Raw genomic sequence first — 27,562 nt, forward strand, 5'->3', positions numbered from 1 at the left:
TCGAACTATCGTGTCAGTGACGACAAGATGCTGGAAGAACGAATTTATTTAAGTATTGACTGTAATGAAAGTATGCTGTATCCGCGAAAAAAAAAACCGTGTCATGTTATTTAATTACATGCCATTCTTTTAATTTACACTGTTAATAATGTTTGTCAGGTAACTAAAGTAACCTAAATAGTTATTATTTTCATGATTCAAACATATTTGTATAATTTATTTCTAAATACTGTAATGAATAAAAAAACTCATTCTCGTTACTGTAATGGAAAGAATAAGGCCTATTGATATAGCCCTATAATCATTTACACTGTAAAAAAAAGTACTGCTTTAAGTTTACTTGGATGTTTCAACTTAAATTACATTAAACTGACTTTAAAAAATGAGTTGAATCTTGTATAACTTATTAAAAAAAGTTGAAAATTGCGTAATGTAAAAACATATGTTGTCATAACTTATTGATCATATATTTTTTTTACACTGTAATATTTGGTGTGCAGACCTATGCTATTATATATAAGGGAGAGCGGGGCACAACCTAACGCTTTTTTGACTTTCTCAGTTTGTGTAAATCTACTTGGTTCAGAGTATTTATTTTTTCCACATTAATTTCCCACATGTCTAGTGCAATTATGTGGTTTTGATTTATTGATATAGTGTATGCTTTTTTCTTGATATACCCCGAAAGAATGGAAGTGAAATGTGACAACATCCCCCAGAGTGTAACATGACCATATAAAACAGCTTAATGCTATCTGATCTTATCAAAAAAATATATACAAGACAAACTAAAATATTTTCTCAATAAAATACAATTATTAACTTTTTCATATAAAATAATGGCATTTTTTTAATAACTAAAAATAAAATAATTTTTGAGTTTGACAACGAACACATCAGAAAACACAGCTATTGGCCTACAACATAGTTCAAAACATAATATTAATTAATAATTTCTGAACATTGCCTCTCAGTGTTTATTCACCTTTTTTTCGTGTTTTCTCAATAAATATTAAAAAAAATATAGAATAGAATAGCATAGTTCTAATAGGGGCACATTGTGTTAAAACATTCCCCACCTGCACAACTGGGATTTAAACCCTGCGAGTGTCTTCTAGTTAGCGAAGCATTAAAGAACCATATCAACTGTTAAATAACATATTATTGGAGATCAAGATAATATCAGATTTGTATCATTTAAAATAAACACTAAAAATAGAGATGAACAATGAACACAAGAAATTTACGTTTGCTATACATGTTAAAATAAACGTTCAGGGATATCTTCCGAAGATTTCGGAATTTTAGCGCAATTTTTTTCTCTATATTGTGTTGATATGGCAACTAGTAAATTGTGTTCGTTCATGAGTGTACCTGGCTCAGGTAACCGATGACTCACCCAAGCCCCGCCCACTTTAACTCCCACCTGCGAAAAAGCTTTAGAGTTCAGATCAAACGTCAGTAGTGCGTTTCCTCACAGTTCCAGCACCAGCGCAGAGAAACTCAAGCTGACTAACCGAAGACTCCTTTATTGCGGGGATCTATCTTTTTCCACTCTCTCTGGTGGGACTGTAACTTTTCAGCTCGGTACCATCGTCGCTTCGCAATGAGTGTGAGCGTGACCACGGAGAACGTCTTTCTGTCGGCGTTGCAGCCCAATTCGACCGTCAGTACTTACGCGGTTCCGTCCGAAAACGAGCTCGCGCACGGCGGGTCTCACGCAAAGGATGAGGCGAGGTTTAAGCGCGTGCACCAGCAGGTGACCATGAGACTGAGGGAGAAGTCCACGCTCCCGCGCCAGAACGGATCCTCGACACAATACGCAGCCTCAGGTGTGTCCCCGACCCGTGAGCTTTGATCTCATTGTAATACAGCTACACAACACAACAGCCTTTGAATTATTAATCTGCTCATCATCTGACTTTGTGCTGTGCTTTTATACAGTATGGGGTTTCATTAAACAATGATCCGGAGTTGAATTTCATCTTTATTAACTCATTTGTTTGGTTTATCAAAAGCAAATGCATTATTATTAAATCCACAGGCACAGGATGTACTGTGTTGTTTACACTTAAGAACACTGTAAAAAAATATATGATCAATAATTTGTATTTTTGTAATTTATTTTTTTAAAATAGCCTTAGATGCTGACATGGCATTAAATAAAACAATCTATCTATATGAACAATACGTTATGACAGCACATGTTTTTACTTTGCTTGAACTCATCAAAATAAGTTAAGCAAGTTTTAACCATTTTTATACGTTATACAAGATTCAACTCAGACAGAGTCAAAGTCAGTTTAGTGTAATTTAATTTTAAATGACTTAAACATCCTTAAAGTTGATTGTAGGCTACTTAAAAATTTAAGGCAGCAACTTATTTTTTGCAGTGTATGCAAAACATTAAATATTTATGAGACAATACTGCCTGTTGCAAAACTGTGGTCACATGCTTTCTGTTATTTGGATATAATACACTAAGACAAAACATCACACGGCATTTGTCCATAATGCATGTCATGACTAAGTTGAATGAACCTTTAAGCTAAACTAAGTTGAATGTAGGCTACCTTTGTTTCAGTTGATAATAAAAAGCAGTGCCATAAATGGTGGTTCGTTCACATCAGGCGTGGTAGATTTAGTTTTCACCATTGTTCTTGAACATGGCGATTAAAATGAAGGGGATAAAATAGGGTGGGAAAGTTTTTCTGCAATTAGAATGGATATAAGCGAAGTTTTTTTTAACAAAAATGACAAATAAGTGGCACTTGTGGAGCAAACAGAAATACAATACTTCTGGTCTGGTGTGAATCATTTACAGGGGCGAGTTGAGGAAGGTTCAAGTGTAATCTCAGTTCCTGTTACACGACTAAGTGAGAGTGAAAGTTTCAAAGCTCTCCTTTGAAAAATCCCAACCCACGCCAAACAAAAAAGTGCTTAGCATCGCACAAAAGGGAGGTTATTTGGTGCCGTCAATCATAATGCCGTGAATATCAATTGGCGTGACGGAAAAGCCAAAGAATTTAACCTGAGGGTTTTGCTTTCTCAATGTAGAAAGCCAAACTCTTTGTTTCAGTCCACAACCTTAGTGAAACTATATGACTTCATTACACAGTTGTGTGTATACCATCCATTGATTGCACTCAAAAGCATTTAAGAATTCGTGGTTGATTTAAGTGGTTAGGACAAAAAGGGGTTGAATTCCTGGCTTTATGAAGGTCTGCCGCAGCTACTTTCAGGGTTTAACCTCTAGTGCTTAGCGGATACATTATCCAGCGGACCCCTGGTTTATGAGGTACCTGCATTTTGACAAGTTCGAACAGCCTTGCATATTCCTGTTACTGGCCCAAGGCTTCCTGCAAGACGTCTTGAGAATGTCTGAACTAGATCTGACAATGGCGAATACCAAGCATATTCTACGAGTTTGAGAGAAACAATATTTTTTTAGAGATGTAGGTCAAGTGGATTGTTTTAAAACAATGCATTTTGAACATTAAAAAATGTGACTTCTGGTGCAAATAACTTAGTATAGTTCGGCCTATTTGTGTTTATTTGTGCTATGCAATGCACTAGGGCAGGGCGAGGCAGGGAAATGGGTGTGTGTTTTTTGGGTAGGGACATCGGGAGTGTCCCAGTCATCAGACCGGTTCTGTCTATTCTGCTGCTGTTGTCTACAACTCACTCTACACTTATTCACTCGTCAAACGCTTATACCACTCCCAAATTCGCGTTCTCAAACGCGTGTACATGCATGCCCATAGATGCAACCCCATCTGTTGCTGAGCCAGAACAAAAAAAAAAACGTTTGTTGTAAACTTGCGCTGCAGTATTTTGTGTAACTCTACAAGTTTGCCTCACATTGTACTTGCAGTGTCATCAAGGGCATATGCTGAGCACACTGACTCAGCTGTAAAGTTACAGACTTGATGTCTTTACGGGGCGTGAATCTTCGGCTTTACATTTGAACGTCTGTAACTTATTTCCCACTGCTAACAATATACACAGACAGTTATGCTATCCGTTCAAACAAGACATGCAAACGTACATACATGGTGTCATAAACCTGACAACAAGGAAGCAAACAAACTATCAAAGAACTATTGTGCAAGTTTACAAAATAGACGTACAAACTTATGCGCATTGGTATCAAAAACATGAAACAAAACAAAGTTGTGTAATTAATTGGAGCATGTTTACATAGAAACTTGCGTGCAAAAAGCTGTCGTAAACATTACTAAATTTAAACAAAACAACCAATTTGTTTGTTTAAAGGTTTACATAAACATATAAACAACCAATTTGTTTGTTTAAAGGTTTACATAAACATAAAATACATTAAAAAACTCGCATACAAAGCTATCGTAAACATGACTAAAGTGAATCAAAATAGCATTTGTTTGAAGTTCCATCAAAGAAAAAAATGCATGTTTGTGTACAAACTTGCGCACAAAGGCGTCATAAACATGGTTAAAGGGAAACAAAACAACAAAGTTGTTTGTTTAATTGTTGAATTAAAGAATGTGCATGCATGTTCACAATACTCAATGCTTACAATAGCTTTGTTGTGTGGATGGTTAATAATTTTATGAAACAAAAGCTTTTCATTAGTTGAATCTAGCTGATTCTCTTTGTCAATGCTACCTGATTGGTCATAATGTTTTGGAGTAAATGTTTTGTTTTTTAACTAAAGGAAAATAAGTGGCAAAACATTCAGAGATCAGAAGTGCAAGAATTGCTGATCAAATGCAATCTTTTTAGAATGAGGATATGTGGTTTAATAGCTGGTTTTAATAGCTTCAGTCTACACCAACTGGGTAATTTATTGCCAAGTTAAGATCATGAGTTTTATTTTCTTGATTAAAATACACTGTAGCTGAGCTGCTATGTGTTCAGAAACTTGTAGAATGTGATAACACATTGAGAAAGTTCACTGGGAGGATAACTAGTCCATTATGTTTTTCACAGTCAGAAATCCCCATTCCGATGAACATTTCTATTAATTCTCTGTATTTTTCTTCTCTTAGAGTCTGGGGATTATTCTACCATGACAAAAGTTTCAACAATGAGCCAAAACTTCACCCCAAATTTCAGCTCTAAATCCTTTTCCTCCGGCAGACCAATGGTGGTAAGATTCTTCCCACTTAGAAACATAAATATTTTATTGTAGTTTGCTTGTTTGAAAAACATATCACACATTGAGCTAAGTTAAAGAAATCTTTTTTGTGTGTGACTGTATGGACGTGTATCTTGTCCAAATATTGAAAATGAGTAATGGAGATTGTGTTAGTTAGGTGTGATATTTCACAGGCCAGCTCTACTCAACAACCTCATATGAAAAGTCACAAGGTTACAAATCTCTAAGCGTCACTTTTAGTTATTTTCTTATTGAGTAATACTGTGTTTAAATTTGGGCTGTTGATTTAATGTATTAAAAATGCATTAAATAGATGGGTCACACTGTCTTTAAATACTATCATGTTGTTTTGTAAAGCACTCTTGCTGCTATTTGGTGGTTTGGTGGTATGGTTCGGTTTAGGTATTGGGATAAGGTGTAAAGGAATGAATAACCATCAATAATTCAAACTTAAAATATCACCCTAATGTTTTTGCACTTATCATATATCTGAATTATCTTAATTATCTTTGGGGCCTTTCTTCAGAAATATCAATGTGATTAAAGGGTTAGTTCAGCCAAAAATGAATTCAGTTACTCACCTCATGTCGTTCCAAGCCCATAATACATTCGTTCATTTTCGGAACACAAATGAAGATATTTTAATGAAATCTGAGAGCTTTCTGTCCCTCCATTGACAGGCTACCCATCTACCAATTTCAAGTCAAGTCAAGTCACCTTCATTTATATAGCGCTTTTTACAATCCAGATTGTTTCAAAGCAGCTTTACAGTAAGAATTGGAAATTAATGCAACAAAGATTGTTTTGGCTGTGCAGCAAATCTAGAAAAAAGTTATTGTCCAGTTTAAGGAAGTTTTCGATTGATTCATTTCCGTTATAAACTTAGGGGCCGTTTACACGACACCGTTTTCAACTGAAAACAGAAAACTTATAATGCGTTCTAGTCGTTCAATTACACGACAACGGTGTTTTGGTGGCCTGAGAAGGCAAACTTTGAAGTAGGTTTCAAAGTGCACGTTTTTGAAAGCGAGTTTTGAAAGCGAAACCGTTATTATCCCTGTTTAAACTTCAAAAACGTGATTCTGTGAAAACGGTGACGGCATGCATATTACGTCATGTGTTTAGTCTATAGGCATGCGCGTCTTTCTTTACAAAGTGACATTGCCAATTACTTGTCTGGCATGCATAATACAGCGTTTTTAGTCGTTTCCGCGGATCCGTTTGAATGATCCTGATCTGGATACGGCCCGGATACGGCTGAGTACTATAAACCTCGGGATAAACAGAGAGACTAATATTAGCGTAGATTCCATTCTTCTTATGATGTAGCGAGTACATCAGGTGTTATAGGAAGTGTTCCCAGTCCCAGACCTAATTTATGTAGCCTAATAATCATTTTACATGATTTGAATAATAGGAATGTATAATGTCCTATGTGTATGCCAGGTCAAAGAGATGTGTTTTTAGTCTAGATTTAAAGTGACAAAAGACTATTCCAAAGTTTAGGTGCTTAATAGGAAAAGGATTTACCACCTGCAGCTGATTTTGATATTCTAGGTATTATCAACTGGCCAGAATTTTGAGACCGCAATAGACGTTGAAGGACTATAATGCGTTAAGAGCTCATAAAATTGAGGTCAAATCCCTGGTGTCACATGGATTACTTTATTGATGTCTTTACTACCTTTCTGGGCCTTGAAAGTGGTAGTTGCTAAGACTGCCAATGGAGGAACAGAAAGCACAGAAATCCCTTAATTAAATAGATCTTCATTTGTGTTCTGAAGATGAACGAATGTCTTACAGGTTTGAAACAACATGAGGGTAAATAATAATGACAGAATTAAAACATTTTGGGTGAATCAACCCTTTAATATCATTTGTATTGATTAATTAATCAACATATATAATTCGATAACATTTTAATCAATCGATAGTTATAGTTGATATCGTTATAGATATTCAATATTCATCATTTTCTTGTTTCTGCTAGGCGCAGCGTCCATCCCAGTACTCTAGTGGTGGTTTCTCATCCCGCTCTGCCATTGATTTCGCCCCAAGAACCAAAATGAGTTACACAGCGGGAAGAGGAGGTGGCGGCAGAGGCGGGGCATATTACCAGGAAGAGGTTGTGGGCGGCGGAGGCGGGGCATATTACCGGGAAGAGGTTATGGGCGGCGGTTATCAGGCTGGCGGCGGATACCAAGCTGGCGGATACCAAGCTGGCGGTGGCCCAGTTCAACTGCAGCAGGTCGGCGCAATGACTCGTTCCTTCAGCCGCATGGGGGGCGACCCGGAGACGATGTCGATGCATTCCATGCGTGTGGCATCCATGCCACGCCAGGTTGCGGCTTCTTGGGCGGGACAGGATGACAGCGACGGCAGCCAAGTTTCCGAACGTGATGCCATTTTTACACAACAGGCTTCCGTGAACAACGGCTATGCTGCCAAAACCTTCCCACGCTCGTCCATGTACACCACCTCTAGAGTGAACGGATATGAAAGCGGACAGCAGCAGGTCAACTCCATGACGCTACCGGCCATGAAACGCTCCCTCAGCGGGACGCTCGCCTCTAGCGGCGGAGGAGGCGTGGACCAGGAGGTCTACGTCAGCCGGCACTCCTACAAAGGCCCCGCCCACCGCACCATCAACCGAATCAACAATCGGCAATCGGTTCGCCAAACGTCCAATACCTCATCATCCGGCATGTACGGAAGTGTTGGAGGATTCAATGGCTCCCAGGGCAACCTGGCGCTGGTGCAGCAGGGAAGGCTGTCGCGTGCCGGCTCCGTAAGGAGTATGCATAGTGTTGGGAGAGGCAAGGATGTGTTTGATGGCATGGATTTCTCGGGAAGCATGGGCAATCTAAGCGGGTAAGAACACTTACCTTAGGTGTGTGAAAATATCGAAACTAGCGAAATAGCGAAACGCCCCAAATAAGTCAAGGCAAGGAAGAATTTATTAAAGTTGTGATGAGAAGCAAGTAGCATATTTTTTTCTTCCGTATAGAGACGTACATCTGAGTAAAATGGCTTATCACTTCAGATTGAATGGAGGCAGATCTGAATGCGAGATTGTAGTCGATTGTAAGAAAGGGGTGGAGCTAAGCGGATAAAAGTTTTGAAGAAGCCTGGTATACGTCAAAAGAAAGAAGTCTGTCAATTCACTGGGAGATCGTGTTACAATATTTTGATTCAAAATTACAGCATTTAAAAAAAAAAAACTATATTCTCAATAAGATCAATTACATGCATTTAGAAAATGGATGGGGTGAATTTGCTTTTCCTTCAGAATTTAAGGGTTGTTGTCAGACAAAATGCAAAGCAGAGTTTATTTTTTTACAGTTGCCGAGCACCGTCAAAGCTTGCCGAATTTAATGTAGAATGACTTTGAATGATTTTTTTCACTCAGGTGTTACATAAGGGTCATCCAGTTTTTATGCTAACACCAGATCTTATCTTTTGGTTTCTGCCCAATAAGTTAATGATTACAAAATGAGAACATAATCTAATTAAAGTAATATGAAAAATATTTTAAAATTGGATTATATAAAAAAAAGTCATATATATATATATATATATATACACACCCCAGATAAGATAAGATTTTGGATATACTGCTCATTTAACAGCAATAACTATTAACTAAGGGTGCCTGGTATCAAAATATCAGGAAATTGTCTTTTAAATTACTTTAAATATGTAAGGAAAAGTATTATGCTAGCACCATTAGCGTAAAGCACCAGTAGAGTAAAACGCAACTTTTACTCTAGTGTAAAAGTAGGTCTAATTGCTTAAAATGCACAAATAACATGTGTCCAACCAGAAATTACATGTCTTACCAAACGCTACTGTCGGTCGAAAATTCCCTGAATTATGCACCATAGCTATAGTTGAGCCACACTATGTTTTACAACAAACACTGCGTATTACTGTTTGCAAATTAGCCTGTTAGCTATTCTCATTAAAACACTAAGCTAGGTGTGCAATTATGGCTAACAGTGATTACCCACAGTGAGTGCAGCACTGACCTTTGAAACAAGAAATTATTCATACTTTGCTTTAACAGCCTGTCAGTACACCCAGGTTACATACTTAGCTTATCTGTCCTTGTTGCGCTAACACTGTGTGTGTGTGTGTGTGTGTGTGTGTGTGTGTGTTTGATGTGCCCAGCCCTGCCCATATGTGTGGAAAAAAGTGAAGAGAAAGTCTGTTGTGCAGGCACACCCAAACCAGTCCAGCCACCTCACACTTCACACACCCTGGGAAAAAACACACAAACTTCCTAGCACTCCAGCGACATGCACCAGCATACACAACCGCACGTAGAGGAATGTCCTCTTAAGCAAAACATTTTTCAAATAATGCTGACTCTTAAAATGGAAGTAGTACTAGTTAAGAAGCTAAGATTAGCTAGCCTATCAATTACTTGACAAAGGAATAACCTTCTAACCTTTTCTTCAAGCACCACTCTAGGCTCAAATCGCAATGAATAGTGTTTTTTAAAACAATATTTGGAAACATTGAGAAGAGCGTTGACAAGTAGAAGAATTGGGAAATTTGGATTCTAACCCAAATTTCCTACATAAGCTCCAAAGCTCATTGCTAAAGTTAACATGCTAACGTTCAAAACGTACAGTTTTTAAAAAATATATTTTTGTGAACATTAAGGCAACCATTCCATTGTATCACTCTTCAAACATTATGGGAAAACACTCAATGAAATGAACGATGTATAAATAACGTTTTTGTGCTAACATTTTGAATAGACAAGACCAGATATCTTTGAACAAACATTCTATAAGTGTTACTGGAAGAACGTTGGTTCGTAACTTTAAGAGAACCTTGCCAGAACGTTAGCTAAAGACCTGAGAAACTTCCCTGTTAGCTGGGTAAAATTTAAAAGTCCTTGAAGAAAACCTACAATATGAACATATACAGCTAAGCAATATCACCATCTTTACAGGACACATTTACTAAATAAATGTTCAATTATTTTTGTATAGGATCGACAGCTTGGACTTGCCTACTGCCCTGAACTATCTTGATACGTCCGATCCTGATCTTCAGGTGTTGGGAGCTGCCTACATCCAACATGAGTGTTACAGTAATGGCGATGCAAAGAAAAAGGTATGCAGTTGCTTTTCATCTGAAGAAACATTCAACTGAAATGTGTAAATGTGTCTTCGATGTGAGTAGAACGTCTGTGTTTCTTTCAGGTGAACCAGTTGAAGGGAATTCCTCGCCTGTTGCAGCTGTTCAACAGTGAGAACATAGACGTGCAGCGCTACTCGACCGGCGCCATCAGGAACGTCATCTATGAGAACATGGAGAACAAAGTGGGCCTTATTGAAGCCGGCGGGATCCCCAAGCTCATAGAGACCCTAAAAGAACCAGACGACGAACTCCACAAGAACATCACAGGTGGGCGTTTCACTCATGTTGTTCTAGTTAAATTTACTGCCATTACAATTGCCATTGGAGCACGTGTTTTTCATTAGTATGGCCTTGTTTACACCTGGTATTAAGATGCGTTTTGGTTGATCTGATCACAAGTAGACGAGGGAGACACATTTCCGTTTACACCTGGTGTTTAAATCCGTTTCTTTTGTCCACTTTCAACCACTTCTGTCCTGATTTCTTTAAGGGGAGGGAGGGACTATGAGTGGGTAAATATATGGGTTTTTCCAGATCTTTTGATCTAATGTACAAAATAAGCTTGCGAAATGTACATATGAATGCGCACAGTCTGGCTTAAACCCCGTCTGGCTAGCGCTTCCCATAATGTTTACGCATTAGGTCAGTAGACGGAGAGTAGACGGTCTTTTGTGGCGGTTCGAACGCATTCGACCACATGAGTGTTTACACTACGAAAGCAACCCGGTTGAATGTGTTTTCGACTACCTCTGGAAGTGGTTGAAAGTGGACAAGCTCAAAACGTTTTAGCCCACTTTTACACCTGTATGAGTGTTGTCTACTTGTGATCCCATCGCCAAAACGCATCTTAATACCAGGATTTAAACGGGGCCTATGACGCAAACGTTTTCACCTGTGCCTTTTAAAGTGAATTTGATTTCTTGGGCTGCATCACAAAGCTTAATTTTCCCACGAGAAGCCTAAAGGTGCGGTCAAATTTACTGTTATTCGACAAGTTTTGCGGGCAAAATCCAGTCATTTCAGTAGGATGACTATTACTAATAGGATGAAAGATTTCGTCATGCAGATTTCGCAATGGGTTCAAGTTGGGCACATGGATTGATCTCAGTTTATCAGTCTTTTACAACAGGCCAGCATAAAAAATACTCTGTATAACTTTAGTTTAGGGTCCAATTCTCACTATTAACTAGTTGCTTGTTAGCATGCATTTTACTAGGATTTTGGCTGTGTATTAGTACTTATAAATGCCTTATTCTGCATGACCATATTCTACATTCCTAATCCACCCCAATACTTAAACTTAATTACCTTCTTAACTATTAATAAGCAGTACTTAGGAGTTGGAGTTTGAGGCAAAAGTCATAGTAAATAGTTAGTCGAGAGAGAATCTAAAGTGTGACCAAATACTTTATGTAGATTATAGCTGAGAGTTAAAGGGATAGTTCACTCAAAAAATTAAGTTCTTGGTTTGCACAAAAAAAATATATATATATTTACGAATCTCCAACAATAATCTCCAAATATTAATCTCTAAAAAGAACTTTATTTGTGTTCCGAAGATGAACGCAAGTCTTACGGGTTTGAAACGACATGAGGGTGAGTAAACGATGACAGCATTTTCGTTTTTGGGTGAACTCTCCCTTCAATGTGCAATCACATGATTCACAAGTGAAATTTGAGAAATTGTGTAGGGAAAAAAGGTCCATTGTCTAATCGTGTAGCGATGTATGAAGCGCAGCTCACACACAGAAGTCACTTTCGAACAGGTTTTTTCAAAGTCAGTCTAGATGTGTGTGTGTGTGTGTTAGCGTTGACCGATCTCTCAGTGTTGCATCAAGCTGCATTAATTATTGCTCAGCGTTGTCTCGACATGTGCCGTGGAATGAGCGGACTCCTGTAGCGGAGGTTCGTGAGTCAGGTTTATGCCAGTGCTTACGGCTCTGTGCGTGTCTGGATGTGCAGGAACCTCAATAAACACGCATCTATGAGAACACCACTACTAAACATGGGGGCTTTTAGGAGGATGACATCATAACGAAAGTCAAAGAGGGTGTAAATCATTTACATGCAATTTCAATTTGTGATTTTTGAATTATTTCCCTCTGTTTTTTCTCTTTTGTTTGTTTCAAATTCTTATCTATTTCCCATGGCACTTTCCCATGCTCTTTTCCTCTTTATCTGTCTCTCATTCGCTGTAGGTATTCTGTGGAATCTGTCCTCTAAGGATAACCTGAAACAAAGGTTGGCACAGGAAACTCTTCCCGAATTGACGGAGAGGATTCTGATTCCCCTCTCTGGCACTGGGGAACGGGAGATCATTGAGCTGACCGCCTCAGAGTCCGACATCTTTAACAACACCACTGGCTGTCTCAGGTACAAACACACACACACACACACACACACACACACACACACACACACACTTTTTTGAGTTCCCCTTCACTACTTCCTGTTCCTATAGGAACTATATCAAACTTCAGTGAATGAAAATCCCCTCTAGGCACATCACTGCTAGGAAACCTGAGAACAAGAACTCTTAAGATGCATGTTTCAATCCAAAACCCAATCCAAAAAGAAATTATATTTTAGGACTGTTATTTTTAGAACATTGTTATAAAAAAAATTATTTTATTTTTTAAACTGTTGAAGCCTATATTTAGGACTGTTATTTTTATTAAATTATAGAAAACGAATTCTAAGTTTAGGACGGTTATATTGTAAAAAAATATATTTTTATTTTATTTTTTTTATTTAGGACTAGGATTGGGTTACACTTTATTTTAAGGTGACAGTTACATTATACTTACTCAAATAAGTAATATTAATTAACTACATGTACTTACTATAGAGATACAGTTAGGGTTTGGTTTAGGGTTAGTTACTTGTAATTATGTATAATGTACTGTTATTACTATAGTAAGTAATTGTAGTAATTAACAACTACGTCACCTTAAAATAAAGTGTAACCGTTTTTTTTTTTAAATTACAGAAAATAAAGATGATTTTTGGGACTGTTATTTTTAGAATTTGTATATATATATATAATATATACTTTAGTTGAGAAAATGTAACAAGACTCACCACTGAGAATAATGGTGACTACAAATAAATGTATTTAAAAAAATGAAATGTATATGTTGCAAGCAGGGTGTGGCAGATAGCCATGGGAATGGAGTGAGAATATATAACACATAATATATCATTTGTTTTATTTTTTCCCCCTTTTTGATTTTGGGTGAAACAAAATGTGTTTTCTTGAGATTCAGCCTTTTATATATGCCTCTGCTTCCTTGTACAGGAACTTGAGCTCAGTGAACGAGAAGACCAGACAACAGATGAGAGACACCAATGGCCTTATAGATGCTCTGGTTGGCTATATTAAGAAATGCTTGGTAGACACTGAAGTGGAAGAGAAGGTAATTGTGTAACACACACTTTTATTTTCTGCCTTTGCTGTTGACTCTGCTTGCAAATGGTGTGTTTACATGGCCATTCATGTGTGTGTTCCTCTTTCAGGGTGTGGAGAACTCGCTGTGTGTGTTGAGGAATCTGTCCTTTCAGCTGTACAGTGAGATGGCCCCCTTGTCTCTGGCGCGGTTGGAGGGTCCAAGCCGAGCTGAGCGCCCTCATAAAGCAGAACCTATCGGCTGCTTCGCCCCTAAAGGCAAGAAGGCCAAAGACGTAAGGAAGAAGCTGCTTTCAAATTCCTCTTTCCTATTTCAAAAACTACAGCTTAAACTCATATTTAATTTTTACTTCCAGAGTCAAAATCAGGACCTCTGCACATTTACAGAAGTGTCGCGGGTGCCCAAAGCCATAGAGTGGCTCTGGCACCCTGATATAGTGGAGATGTACAATCAGGTGCTTCAGCGCTGTAAGATCAACACGACCACACGAGAGGCCGCGGCCGGAGCCCTGCAGAACATCACTGCCGGAGAGAAGAGGGTAAGACATTTACCTCACAACATCAGTTATGTTGGCTCCAGCTATACCCAGAAAATATGAGAAGCTTGCTAGAAATGCCTTAGCTTCTAGCCAAACCTTCTTAGCCTGGCATCTAGGGGGTGTAACGGTTCAGATTACTCACGGTTTATCACAGTTTTAGTTAGGGTCACCGTTTTCGGTACGGTTCTGTATGTGCAAAGTTCAGGGAAAAAAAGGACAAATAAAATAAAATTTTAAATAAAAATCATTTTGTATTCAAATAAATGTCATTTTGTCATTCAAATGTCATTTTGCTGTCAAATAAAAATCAAGAACATAAGAACAAATAATCAAACCACAAACAACAGCACAAATAAATACAATAGAGCAAAGATACAAATAAAATAAACAGGTTATTTAGGTATCTAACAGTAGTTTTCAGAAATTGATTACACTTCATATAATCTTCACTGTATTAAATTGAATAGACATCAATCCTTATTAAAGTTACAAAAGCTATTTAGTCAAGAGCAGTGAGTGATTTCTTTCAAGAAAAAAATACAGACAGCAGGAATATTAGGCTGCTGTCACTTTAAGACATAACGCACGGATCCAATATACTGATACACTTGCATTGTCTTTCTTAACTGTTTAAATTCATTAAAGATATAACCGACTATGTTAGCAGGTCAAGACGGGCATGTTGACATGATTTTTGTGTGAATTTGTCCGTTCAAGTGCAAGAAGACTTGAATGCGAACTCAGTTTAGTATTCATGCGCTGTGTGAGATGTGTGAAAAGTGCGCACACTTTTGCGGTGTCTTGTGCTTGAATGTTTAAATTGGTGACATGTGATAAACCGTTGTGACGACGCAGCACTGGCCCGGTTATCAACACTACAGCAACCGCTCATGAAACCACCCAGTACAGCGTTGCAACAAACAACATCTTTGCCTAACTAGTACTTAGAACACATTAGCAACTGTCTAGCAACCGTCTATAGTAAATGTATTTCAACTAGTAAACTTCTCTTTTTCTTTTTAATATCTCAGTGGGCGTCCGTCTTGAGTCGTGTGGCGTTAGAGCAGAATAGGATGTTGCCTGTCATTCTGGATCTCTTCAAGACCAACAACGATGCAGAGCTCCGTTCTCTCACCGGCTTCCTCAGAAACCTCACTCGTCATGCCAAGGACAAGAACGATATGGGTGAGGCTTCTTTCTCTAGCCACAAACCTGGAGTCAGTCGCACCTCTGTAGCATTAGAGAAGCTCATTGCTCAATTTCTTTCACTTTAGCTTCTAAGGTGGTAAATCCCTTGCTCATCAAACTACCCTCCGACGGTCGCCAGAAGAACCCGTCAGATGAGGTGGTGATGAACATCTGTGGAGCCCTCAACAACCTGGTGACCAGCAGCATAGTGGCGGCACGGGACATAGCCTACTTCGATGGTCTGCCCAAACTGGTGGGCATCAAGGACACCCACGACAGCAGGTAAAACTAAAAGTCATCCGACTATACAACAATCTCTCAAAATTATATTACTTCCATACTAACGTTGCAAATTCAATTTTCACCCAGTCCTGCCAAACTGAAAACTGCCCAAGCAGCGGCGACAGTGCTAGCCAACATGTTCCAGTACAGGAAACTACACAAAGATTACACAAATGTAAGTGTTATGATCAAATAAATTATACACGTTGAAGTTTTTCTTTTTAAAAATCGACGTACATTCATACATATTCTACATGGAGCGGGTCTTGTGCAACAAATACGCCTGTAAATAGAGCGCAGCAGTCGGTTCCGGAAGTAAAAACCTCATTCATTTTCTCTAAAAGGAAATTGATGTTGAGCAATAACCTTAAAAGATAGACCTACCGTGAGCTGCGATGTTGTTCTGGATTAACAACATCGTTGTTAATTTGCTTCTGAATTGAATTGAATTCCACATTATTTTAGCTTATTTCTAAAATAATCGTGTTTAACAGGGGAATTTCTGATGAAAAACCACTACATTACCCTAGCCTGGGAAAACCCAGACAACTTCTGGCAAATTTAGATTTGCTCTGAAAGTTAGTCTGGCAAAGAGCTCATTCAAGCCCATTTCCAATCCGTCGAAATCGAGGCACCAATCAGAAACGTTGGGGCGGGCTTTACCCGATGACGACAGCGCTGGGATTTTGAAGCAGATTTTGTAGCCTATATTACAAAGATGGATGCCGCCGTCGAACATCACTCGTTCGAATCAGCTATCGCGTCTGTTTTAAGCGATTTGAACGTTTCCTTTTTGTTAAAAACCGAGCAAAGAACAACACTCGGAGATGTTTCTCCGCCGCTCTGCATACGTCATCTCCTTCATCGCTCTGATTGGTTTTAGGTCTATCCACGACGTCCGTTGGTGACGCCCCTCTGGAAATGATTTGTCTATGACGCTTTGCCAGACCATAACTCAGTTACAACTGAGAATGGTCTGGTTTTAACCAGGCTAACATTACCCATGATGCTGTACAGAAAATTACACCAATCAGAGTCGAAATAAATAGCTATTTAGCTCCGCCCACTCCCATGAAGCACTGCGAATACGCAATTAAGTCGATCTCTCTACACTCTCAAAATATTTAAATGGTTATATATATATATATACATAAGTATTTAGCAATAAACTTAAAATATATAGTTTTTATACATATAATCAACGTTTGTAAATGAGTAGTTTTATATTTCTCCATCGTTTTTAATTTGATTATGCTGTTTGCCTCATGGGATTGTCGTTCTTTCCCTAATTAAAGCAGTTAGTCTTGTACCTTTGTCTTTTTGTCCGATTTTATTTTTATTTTTTTGCTTCAAATCAAAGTTTGTAGTGTTGTGATTCACCTCAAAGCTGATTGAGGTGAATCACAACTCTTATAATTATTTAACAAAGACTAAATGATAATTAATTTAAAAAAATACTTCAGGAACCAACACTGCTGAAAAAGACAATGCTGCAATCTATTGAGTAATCCTACAATGGTATTGTGAACTGATTCATCCACACCAGTAGGTGTCAGTATAAAGTACAAGATAACTGTTGTATTTTCAAGTAGAACACTAAATATTAAACTTTAGTGCATAACTGTTCCCACACAGTGCGTCAGTCATGAATGACCTCAAATCATGTGGTTTGACACATGAATCATTCTCTTTTTCTACGATTTTTGAAAATGTGTGAAAATCCCATCTATTTACACTGAAAGAGCAAATCGAGTCATATCTACAGACCAGAATATCATAGAGACTTGGTGGTGGGCTCTTAATCTCTCTTTAATCAGGACGACAAATACACCAAAAAAAAAAAGTATTTATAAAAGGTTTGGTTTTGTATGATTCATCCACACCAGTAGGTGTCAGTATAAAGTCCAATACCTCTGCTATATTTTCAAGCAAAACATTAAGGCTGTTTCTGAAATCATACCCTTTATCCTCATTTACTGTTCCCTACATTAGTCCATTAGTTCACTTGAGTGAGTAAATCAAAATGAGTGAGTGAATTCGGACACTGAGTCTTGAAGGGTATCCGCTTTCGCATAGTTCATAGTTCTTGCCGTTTAATAATTATTTGGATCTTAGCAAACTGGCAGCTCCAGTAGTGATAAAAAGATTTATCTTGAAGTCTGTCATGGAAACTATCAATAAACCATAATTAAATTCAATTTAAAATCCAATTAAAAAGGTATATTACGCTGTAGCCACATAGAGAGTAGAATATTATAGACATGGCAGTGAACGATTTTGATGTGGGCCAGTCAGCAATACCCTAGCAACCACTCTAGAAACCACATAGCAACACCCTGGAAACCACTCACAATGCCTGGAGCAACTTACACAGTAAGCCCTACTCACATTTACTTGACAAAATTGTAACTTTTGAAGTATTTATATCCGTTTCAGTCAGCTTATAAAGACCCACCCACAGAATGTGTCCGTTTCTGTCTGTGTTTAGCACGTTACATACTAGTACAGTTGTACATCACAGTTGCTGTCATTCCCGCCCTGCCCTCTAGACATTTTCCAGTAATTTGAAGACTGTTTAAAAAGCAACATGCACACATACATTCCCACAAACGAAAACACTTATCATACTAAATAATCAAAAGCAAAACAGCCCGCTTATTCAAACAGTCATATTGAAGTTGCTTTTTTTTTCAAAACACACAAACACACTTGTGTTTGATATGGGAGGTAGAGGTTTAGCCACACCTGAAATGGGGATTTCAGGTGATTTCCTCGTGAGCATGTCCAAACACACCATAAAACGCAGCGGGTTGAAAAAAACAAAAACAAACCATGTTCTTTCTTCTAAAATCAAATCTGGGATGGTAGCCAGTGTTGCTACCTGGTACAACGGTTTGGATTTAAAGCGTCACTGACTCCTGTGGTGTTTTCTGCTTGTGTTTTACAGAAAGGGTTCCGGAAAGAAAACTTTTCAGAGAACTAAACTGACCAGATTGTGACATTGGAAGATATTTAATAAGGACAATGGATAAAGAAAATACATACTGCCGGAACACCTGCAACATATTTTGAAACATGTGAATGTGGATAACACATTTAGCCTTCCCCCCCCCCCCCCCCCCCTAAAATCCTCAGGGATTTATTGCAATATTTGTCTTTTTATTTTTTACTGGCTGTTGCCTGTATTTCTTTTCTTTCTTTTTTGTATTATAACAACAGACTATCCATGATATAATAATTATATCCTGGGAATTTAAAATAAATTAAATATTCTCTTTTTAAAATAGTTGCATTTTATTTTGTTTTTTTAGATATTTGTAAAATATATATGTATTGTGATGGTAGGGAAGACATTTTAGCATGAAAATTGTAATATTATAGATGATATGAGAAGACTGTCATGTGTCTTTTAATACACATAAATATTGTAAACACAGGCCGGAGAGATTCAGGCTGTTAATCAAGCCCTTTTGTCATAATAGAGTTGCTTATTTCTTACTAGGCTGATTCAATTCGAATGGGTTTTCTTCTTCTTTTTGGTGCTTTAATGTGTGTACATAAATTGTGTATCATTAATTCCTGTACAAATGATATTTGAGGTTTAATAATAACTAATGATATAAGGACACATGGCAAAATACCATCTGAATGTTTGCATGGAAATGTTTTGATTTAAACCTATTGACTTAATGGTTGATGCCACAAGGATCAGAGATTGTTTTTCACAAAACGCAAAAAAAAAGCCAAATAAATAATTTGTTCATTTAAAAATGTTCTTATTTTTTTGTAATTGTATATGGTGCAATATGTGCATTATTTTGACAGTAAGCAACTTTACTCACATGTAGTGTTAAAAAAAAAAATGTTTGTTTTTTGTATAAACTTTTTTATTATGGTTGCCAAATGTTGAATGCTTGGTTTGGGTTGCTGTTTTTTTTTTTTTTTTCAATCTGTCAAACTGTTAACACAGTCTAATAGACTGTTATGAGTGATTTGCGATCTTTAAATATCTGAGACTTTGTTTTATCAAGAGTTGATCATGCAGAGGTCTTGGACTTTCTGGCATTTAGGAATGCATGGAATGTTCTCTTTCCAAAGCCTTTGATGATCGACTGTCTAGTTTGTAATATAATTCAATTCAATTGAACTTCATTGTTAAATGCATGTGCTCGAGTGTCATAGATCTATGTTTATGTAAAACACACAATAAAAAAGGAAATAAAGTGAGTTTGCGTTTTTGTCAACATCATGTTGTTGAGATCCTGTATTGAAATTTTAATCCTTTGGTGCACTTGACATTTTTGACCGAAACATTTTAGGTTTTATTATTATTTTTTTTACTTCATCAGAATGGTATGACACCTGGTGACTTTTGTGGCAGTTGCTATGTGAAAACACACACACACACACACAAAACATAAACTTCGAAAAGGTTAGAATGACTGCCATAGAAATTAATGGGAAATAATAATTACAGAAAATAATCTACAATCTATAAATCAGCCATGATGCAGAAAAAAGCACAGTTCATTGAAAATTTTTTTTTTTTGAATTTTGATTGTATTGTAAAAATTTGGAAACAAATGGATCATAATTATTGGATAAATATTACTTAGTATCATAAAATTGCCTCAAAATACAAAATATTACATTAAAAAAATATTTTAGAACAAAAATACATTATATTGATTTTACTGAAAAAGGTCACTTTTGACCACCAGGAGTATGACCCCTAAATAAGGTGCACTAGAGGGTTAAAGGGATTCTAATTTGAATTCATGTAAAAAAAAAAAATTCCTGCTGATTTCAGCCCAGTTTATGTTTCTCATAAGTCAGCAAAAATGGTTAAAAATGTCTTTATCCCACCCCGCCCTTTTCTTTTGCGCTTTGCGTCAGTTTCTAGCTCTTTTCTGTCCGCCTCTAATAGACCCACCCACCCCTATTTACATACTTTCTCTCTGCTTTGACATGAACAATCATCTACCACACCCTGCAAACCCGATGACTTCCTGAAGAGTCGACGCATTTAAGTTACAACATATCTAAATCACAGATTCTCCAGTAATGTCTGTATTCTGAGAGTATTGATGAGTGTATTGGTGACATTTGAATCATAACAAAGCCTTTCTTAGTGTTGCATGTTCAACATTTGATGAATTTTGACCTCAACGTGACATAGCTCTGGGTGATGACGTCAGACGAGGGCAGATATGTACCTCAGAGAAAATCGCAGGGTACAAAACATTCACTGTTTACATCACACTCCAACTGAGTGTCACAGACTGTTCTTTTGCTAGCATTGACTGATGGCAGTTGAGCAGTGATGACATATCTCTTCAAGTTTTAAGTTCTGAATGGAAGATAAAAGTTGTGTCCCAAATGACTTTGCACTAATACACTATGTACTCAATTCTGTGTAAAAAAAAAAGTTATACAGTTATACTAACTGCAGCAACTGGTTGCATGATACAGTGTCAAGGCAGTATGAGGATCTTGTCAATGTACATTTCCTTGTAATTTGTTTTGATAATACATTGGTGGATCTAAATGATCTATAGGTTGTTAGTTTAAAGGGATACTCCACCCAAAAATGAAAATTCTGTCATCATTTACTAAGTTGTTGCAAACCTGTATGAGTTTTGTTCTTCTGCTGAACACAAAGCAAGATATTTTGAAGAACGATTGGAACTTTGGCACCATTGACTTCCATAGTATTTTTTATTTTTTTTTCTACTATGGAAGTCAATGGTGCCAAACAACTGTTTGGTTCCAATCGTTCTTCAAAATATCTTCCTTTGTGTTTAGCAGAAGAAATAAACTCATACAGGTTTGCAACAACTTGAGGGTGAGTAAATGATGACAGAATTTTCATTTTTGGGTGGAGTATCCCTTTAAACATTTTGGTTTTAGGCTGCTAACGCAAAAGTAGCATGCTAATATATAGATGTTACTATGCTGCCCTCTACTGGTCAAATAGAGTCCATAAACATTCTCTGCTGGAGTTTAGTGGGACATTCTAAAACGCTTAAGGTACTCTCATATTCTGTTCACCAACCCAGTGTCTTTAAGAAATTTAAATAATGCCTTCCTGGTGATTCTTATCCCCTTTCCTTCTCCTTCTGTTCCCAATAACCCCATCAGATTCCATTCTCGCCCTGCCTCCTGTACCCTAAATATCTGTCTTTCCAACTCAAACAATATACAATGAAAAATGACATGTTCAACATTTTCTTTAATCCCACAGTTTTCACACTTTTCACTATTCAATTTTCCCAATAAAAACAAGGTGCTATTCAGACCTGTTAGATCTACTCTCAATCTTGTCATTATTATTTCCTCCCGCCTGCTCCTTTCCCTATAATTTTTATTACTGACCACCTGACTGATGCTGATGGTCTATCAAGGCGACCGCAGGAACAATTGCCTGAAAATCCTAGATCTAAAAAATAGTACGAACGAATTCAACAGTTTATGCAGAATCATCTCACGGAAGTTGCATATTCTTGTGACACCGCAATTGATGTAGTTCAGGCTATATGTGAGAAGCATCTGGTCAGACAGCCAACGGACGTTGGGTCTGGTGCTGCTTTTGTTGAATCTCTTGCACTTCACCCTAATGCTGTACCTGATAGTTACGAACAAGAAGGTGATTTAGAGCCTGTTGTATCTTACCTGTCAGGGAACCTCTGTGACGAGCAAAGGGCAGATCCAGTCATTCGGGAAGTAGTGTCTTTCTTAGAGTCGGGAGAAAAGCCTCCACCAACAGTCAGGAGGGAACTCCCAGATCTTCCTTTCTTTTTAAGAGAGTGGAACCGTCTTGAGTTAAAAGATGGGGTGCTTTATCGGAAGCGGCAGGTAGAGGAATTAGTTACTTACCAACTCGTGCTACCCGAGAAACTGAGGTCCCCTGTATTGAGCAGCTTGCATGACAGTATGGGTCATATGGGGGTAGAGAGAACTCTAGATTTGGTAAGGTCTCCTTTCTATTGGCCGAAGATGGCTGCGGAAGTAGAACAAAAGGTCCGGACATGCGGTCGTTGTGTGAGGAGGAAATCATTGCCTCAAAAAGCTGCACCGCTGGTTAATATCCAAGCCACAAGACCTTTAGAGTTGGTCTGTATGGATTTTCTCTCATTAGAGCCAAACAAGAGTAACACGAGGGACATCTTGGTAATCACTGATTTCTTTACTAAATATGCTGTGGCAGTCCCCACACCCAGCCAAAAGGCAAGAATGGTGGCGAAATATCTTTGGGACAATTTTGTTGTACACTATGGGTTCCCCGAGCGTCTTCATAGCGACCAGGGACCATTTTGAATCGCGCACCATCAAAGAGCTCTGTGAAATGGCAGGTGTTAAAAAAAAAAACGAACAACCCCTTATCATCCCAAGGGAAATCCTGTTGAACGTTTCAATAGGACTTTGCTCAGTATGTTAGGTACCTTGGAAGAAAAAGATAAGGTCCGTTGGAGAGATTTTGTAAAACCCTTAGCTCATGCGTACAATTGCACGAAACATGAGGTCACTGGGTTCACTCCCTACGAATTGATGTTTGGATGTCAACCCAGGTTACCCGTAGATCTTGCTTTTGGGTTGCCGTATCAAGATGGTCCGCGACAGTCTCATTCAGAGTATGTCAAGCATCTGAAAACCAATCTGAAAGAGAGCTATTCGCTTGCGTCACGTGGTATGTCAAAAAGTGCAGAAAGAAACAAAGCTAGGTTTGACAATTCCGTAACTCATTGTTCTTTGGAGATTGGTGATCGAGTGTTTGTGAGGAACGTTAGGCTACGCGGGAAGCATAAGTTAGCAGACAAGTGGGAGTCTGAGGTGTATGTTGTGGTGAATCAGGCAGCTGAATTGCCAGTTTATACTGTTCGTCCAGAGAGAAAGGACGGTCCTCCTTCTCACCTGAGACGCGCTCTCTGCTCCTCAGTACGGCTCGTCTCAGGTGCTGCGGTTATCACTCCGCCCAAGTAGCAGTGCTTCGCCTTCAGAGAATATAGTTCCCAGTATTTATACGGTTAAAATATGTCTGTGTCTCATGTGACTTTGTTTTTTGTACACTCTGTGACTATACAAATCACAACATGTAAATAGGAAAATGTTTCCGTTATTTTGTCACTTATTTGGATTAGTATGCTAGCTGCAACCATTTGCATCCAGTCTTTGTGCTAAGCTAGGCTAGCGGTGGGTGCGTCAAACAGACTTATAGCACGCACGGAGATGAAAAAGGTATGTATGGACTTATCTAACTCTGGGGGATAAGGTGAATAGGCTAAAGTCCCAAAAAGTCGGAGTGTTCCTTTAAGAACTTTTTTTTTCTTTTTGAGGGTGTATGGTCAACCACAACCCAGACATTGGAACTTTTACGAGAGATACTTGAGGGTCTTTAGAGAGAGATTATACTCTCTTTTGTTGTATCTTGTTTGTTATTTTCTATTTTCTTTCTGAGTGTTGAGCTGACTATGTGGGTACATATTTGAAAACACCGACAAGAGTGCACTCGTGGTGGAAATTTTCATAGTAAATTTTATTGTCTATTGTTTATGTGATCTTGTAATTTACTTTTATAAATTTTCAATTTTTTTTCTTTCAAGTGAAACCAATTATATTTCTAATTCAATTTTGTATCTGTCTGTTACTTCTCATGTTAACCCGCTGTCTCCTTAGCGATCCCTAATTCTTCTGACGGAATTCAAATCTTATCTGTATTATAAAACTAAAGTAAAAGAAAATCTACTAAATTACTGCTAATAATTCAGACAAGTGCTACACCAACATAATTTTCGAGTCTATTTAAAAGAATGTTGTGGTCAATAGCATCAAATGCAGAACTAAGATCAAGTAACACTAATAGAGGGATACAACCATGATCGGATGATAAGAGCAAATCATTTGTGACTCTAATGAGAGCCGTCTCAGTTCTATGGTATGGTCTAAATCCTGACTTAAAAGTTTTTGGTACGTATCCTAATGACAAAGATGAATGAATGATATTGAGAAGAGGATCTATGACCTCTGGAAGCATCTCTTTCAATAGCTTAGTCGGTATAGGGTCTAACATACATGTTGTCGATTTAGATGATTTAACGTGTTTAGACAATTCTTCATGTCCTATAGCAATGAATGAATCGCATTTTTCCTTAGGGAGACTACAATGCACTCCCTGATGCGATACTGTAGTAGACAGTTGCATAGTTATAATTTTCTCCCTGATATTATCAATCTTGTAAGTAAAGAAGTTCATAAAGTCATTACTGCTGTGCTGCTTGGAAGCTTCTGGGCTTGACGCTTTATTTTTCGTTAGTTTAGTAACCGTTTCAAAGAAATGCCTAGGGTTTTGTTTATTTTCTTCTAATAGGGTTGAAAAATAAACAGATCTAGCAGCTTTTAAGGCCTCTCTGTATGCAATCGAGCTCTCCTTCCATGAAATGCGAAATACCTCTAGTTTAGTTTTCTTCCAGTTGCGCTCCATTTTTCTGGCTGCTCTCTTTAGGGCCTGAGTGTGCTCACTGTACCACGGCGTTGGACTATTTTCTTTAATCTTGTTTAAGCGCAACGGAGCAACTGTGTCTAAAGTGCTGGAAAAGAGAGAGTTAAAAGTTTCTGTCGCAATATCGAGTTCTTCTAAGCTATCTGGGATGCTGAGATGATGAAACTGATCAGGAAGATTATTAATAAAGCAATCTTTAGTGGCAGAAGTGATAGGTCTAACATATTTATAACACGGAATCGGCTTTGCAGCCTTGGCTGAATGAAGTTTACACGAGACTAGATAATGATCTGAGATTTAATCGCTCTGCTGCAGAATTTCAACAGCCATGTGATAATATTAGATCTAGAGTATGATTACAACAATGAGTAGGTCCTGACACGTGTTGTCTAACTTCAATAGAGTTAAGAATGTCTTTAAATGCCAATCCGGATGGATCTTTTTCATTATCTACATGTATTGTCACGGTGTGGGTTTTGTGTCTTGTTCCTTGTTCTTGTCTGTCATGTGATTCCCTGTTTGTCATGTGAGCCTGCCATGTGTCTTGTCAATTGTTAATTGTCTGATGATTGTTCACAGGTGTTCCTTGTCTTGTAATTAGTCAGTGCAGGGCCGCGATTGCTATAGGCGAAGTAGGCGGTTGCCTAGGGCGACAAATGTGTTGGGGGCGCGGGCGCCCTCTAGTGTCGCCCTTGGCCTACTTCCCATTAATCATAGAATTAGAATGACAAGCGAAACAAAAACATGTTTATTAAACATGATCATCCTAAGGCGCCCCTCAGCCATACGGTTAATTACTTGTCAACCTGATTTTTAGATTGAATAGATGATTATTATCGATCATTTCCTAAAGGGGGGGCGGGGGTTAGTTGCGTTACGTTACGGCTGTACTTGGGCTGCTGCGCGCGCTGATCGAAAATGAAGCGGTCTAAACCCTCTGGTGCACAGGGACGAAAACGGAGAAAGCAACAAGATAAAAAGAAAGCCCAGTATAGAGGTAAGTCTTCTCATCTCATCCATTAAGGTGTCAAATGTTCTGGCCATCGGGACAACCGGGAGATTCCCGCGGGCCCGACGTGCTTTTTGGGCCGATACATACATCTCATACTTTTATTTTTCTATTTTTGCCTTAACGGCCCATAAAACTCGTACATCGGTGGCCCCAAGGGCGTAGGTTTAGGGGGGGACGCTAGGTACTAGTCCCAATCAATATTTTGAGGTGACAAATTTGTCCCCACCAATATTTAGCAAGCTCCTTTGAACTGCTATTTTGATCTTTGCGCTGATATTTGGATCGATTGACAACGGCCAGGGCGACTACAGTACAAGATACGCCGTAATTTGATTGGCGGCGGGGTATCTGACAGGCAGGCTACACGCGCGGGCCGGGACTACTTTTTGTGCTTGCACTCACTGGCAGCGAGCGGGTGGTGTGTGCGTGTGTGTGTGTGTGTGTGTGTGTGTGTGTGTGTGTGTGTGTGTGTGTGTGTGTCTGTGTGTGTGCGCGCGTGACGACGCCGACGGTAAGTTACCAGGGCTGTCTCTCTGCCTGCCATATACAAAGGCCAGAGTAAAACATTTGAATATTCCGTTTTTTGCCCCTTTTTGTACTTTGTAGATCAGCTATGTCACCCAAGAAGAAGAAAGGGGACATACGAAGCTTTTTCATAAAGCAGAGTGTAAGTAGGCAAAAATAACTAGCCACACAAATAACTAGCAGTAACGTTAGTAGTGACTGACCAGGCTTTCAAATGCAGATTCTACTGTGGAAAATAGTATTATCTGGTGATCCTGGTTACCCAGGATATTGTTACAGTTAAACCTAGCTTCTGCAATCTTTCAAGGTTAGGAGCATTAATTAGGGGTGTTAGCAAGTCACTGAATGTTAATTAGCCTACCTTAACTTAGAATCTTGCAGTCATAAACAGTGGATCATCTGAGACATTTTTCGTTTCTACATTCTGTTTATGTAATGTATTTGTAGTGTAGCCTACTTGCTAGACACATGTGCTGGAAAAACATGTTGGCAATGTTAAAAAGGCAAAAGTTAACACTGTTGGTTATTCAAATATAATGAATCATTATTTGATTGATAATATCCAAATAACAATATCTGGTAGGAGGGTTAAACTTGCTAGCCATAGGATAGACAACAGATTTAATTAACCATTTTGTATGCAGGAAAGACAGCATCAAACCACAACAGATTTACATTTATTCATTTAGCAGACACTTTTTATCCAAAGCGACGGTGGATGTCCCCACCAAAGCTGAGACCAAACCTACGCCCATGGGTGGCCCATTCGTTTTGTTTTGCTTAATTGGCGGCACTGGGTTACATCTAAATATATAACTTACTT

General features: G+C 38.3%; 1 protein-coding gene across 1 annotated transcript; it reads left to right on the forward strand.

Annotated features, from left to right (window-relative positions):
- Positions 1 to 1,446: 1,446 nt before the first annotated feature.
- pkp3a (plakophilin 3a) lies at positions 1,447 to 18,813 on the forward strand. The gene is made up of 14 exons (XM_056265033.1): positions 1,447 to 1,832; positions 5,028 to 5,128; positions 7,128 to 7,227; positions 7,279 to 8,008; positions 10,141 to 10,264; positions 10,354 to 10,558; positions 12,490 to 12,664; positions 13,590 to 13,707; positions 13,808 to 13,972; positions 14,054 to 14,236; positions 15,268 to 15,421; positions 15,511 to 15,706; positions 15,794 to 15,881; positions 18,654 to 18,813. Exons 1-14 carry the CDS (start codon positions 1,607 to 1,609, stop codon positions 18,687 to 18,689), a joined length of 2,601 nt encoding a protein of 866 aa, XP_056121008.1. The 5' UTR covers positions 1,447 to 1,606; the 3' UTR covers positions 18,690 to 18,813.
- The last annotated feature ends 8,749 nt before the right edge of the window (positions 18,814 to 27,562 follow it).

Source organism: Rhinichthys klamathensis, unplaced genomic scaffold (assembly GCF_029890125.1).
Source record: "Rhinichthys klamathensis goyatoka isolate OS25496 unplaced genomic scaffold, OSU_Roscu_1.1 h1tg000228l_1, whole genome shotgun sequence".
NCBI lineage: Eukaryota > Metazoa > Chordata > Actinopteri > Cypriniformes > Leuciscidae > Rhinichthys > Rhinichthys klamathensis.

Bases quoted from the DNA above. Each gene is read 5' to 3' on its own strand.
- pkp3a (XM_056265033.1), top strand. From the start codon at position 1,607: ATGAGTGTGAGCGTGACCACGGAGAACGTCTTTCTGTCGGCGTTGCAG. The intron at 7,228-7,278 runs GTGGCGGCAGAG...TGGGCGGCGGAG, and splicing joins TTACACAGCGGGAAGAGGAG to GCGGGGCATATTACCGGGAA. The intron at 10,559-12,489 runs GTGGGCGTTTCA...CATTCGCTGTAG, and splicing joins ACTCCACAAGAACATCACAG to GTATTCTGTGGAATCTGTCC.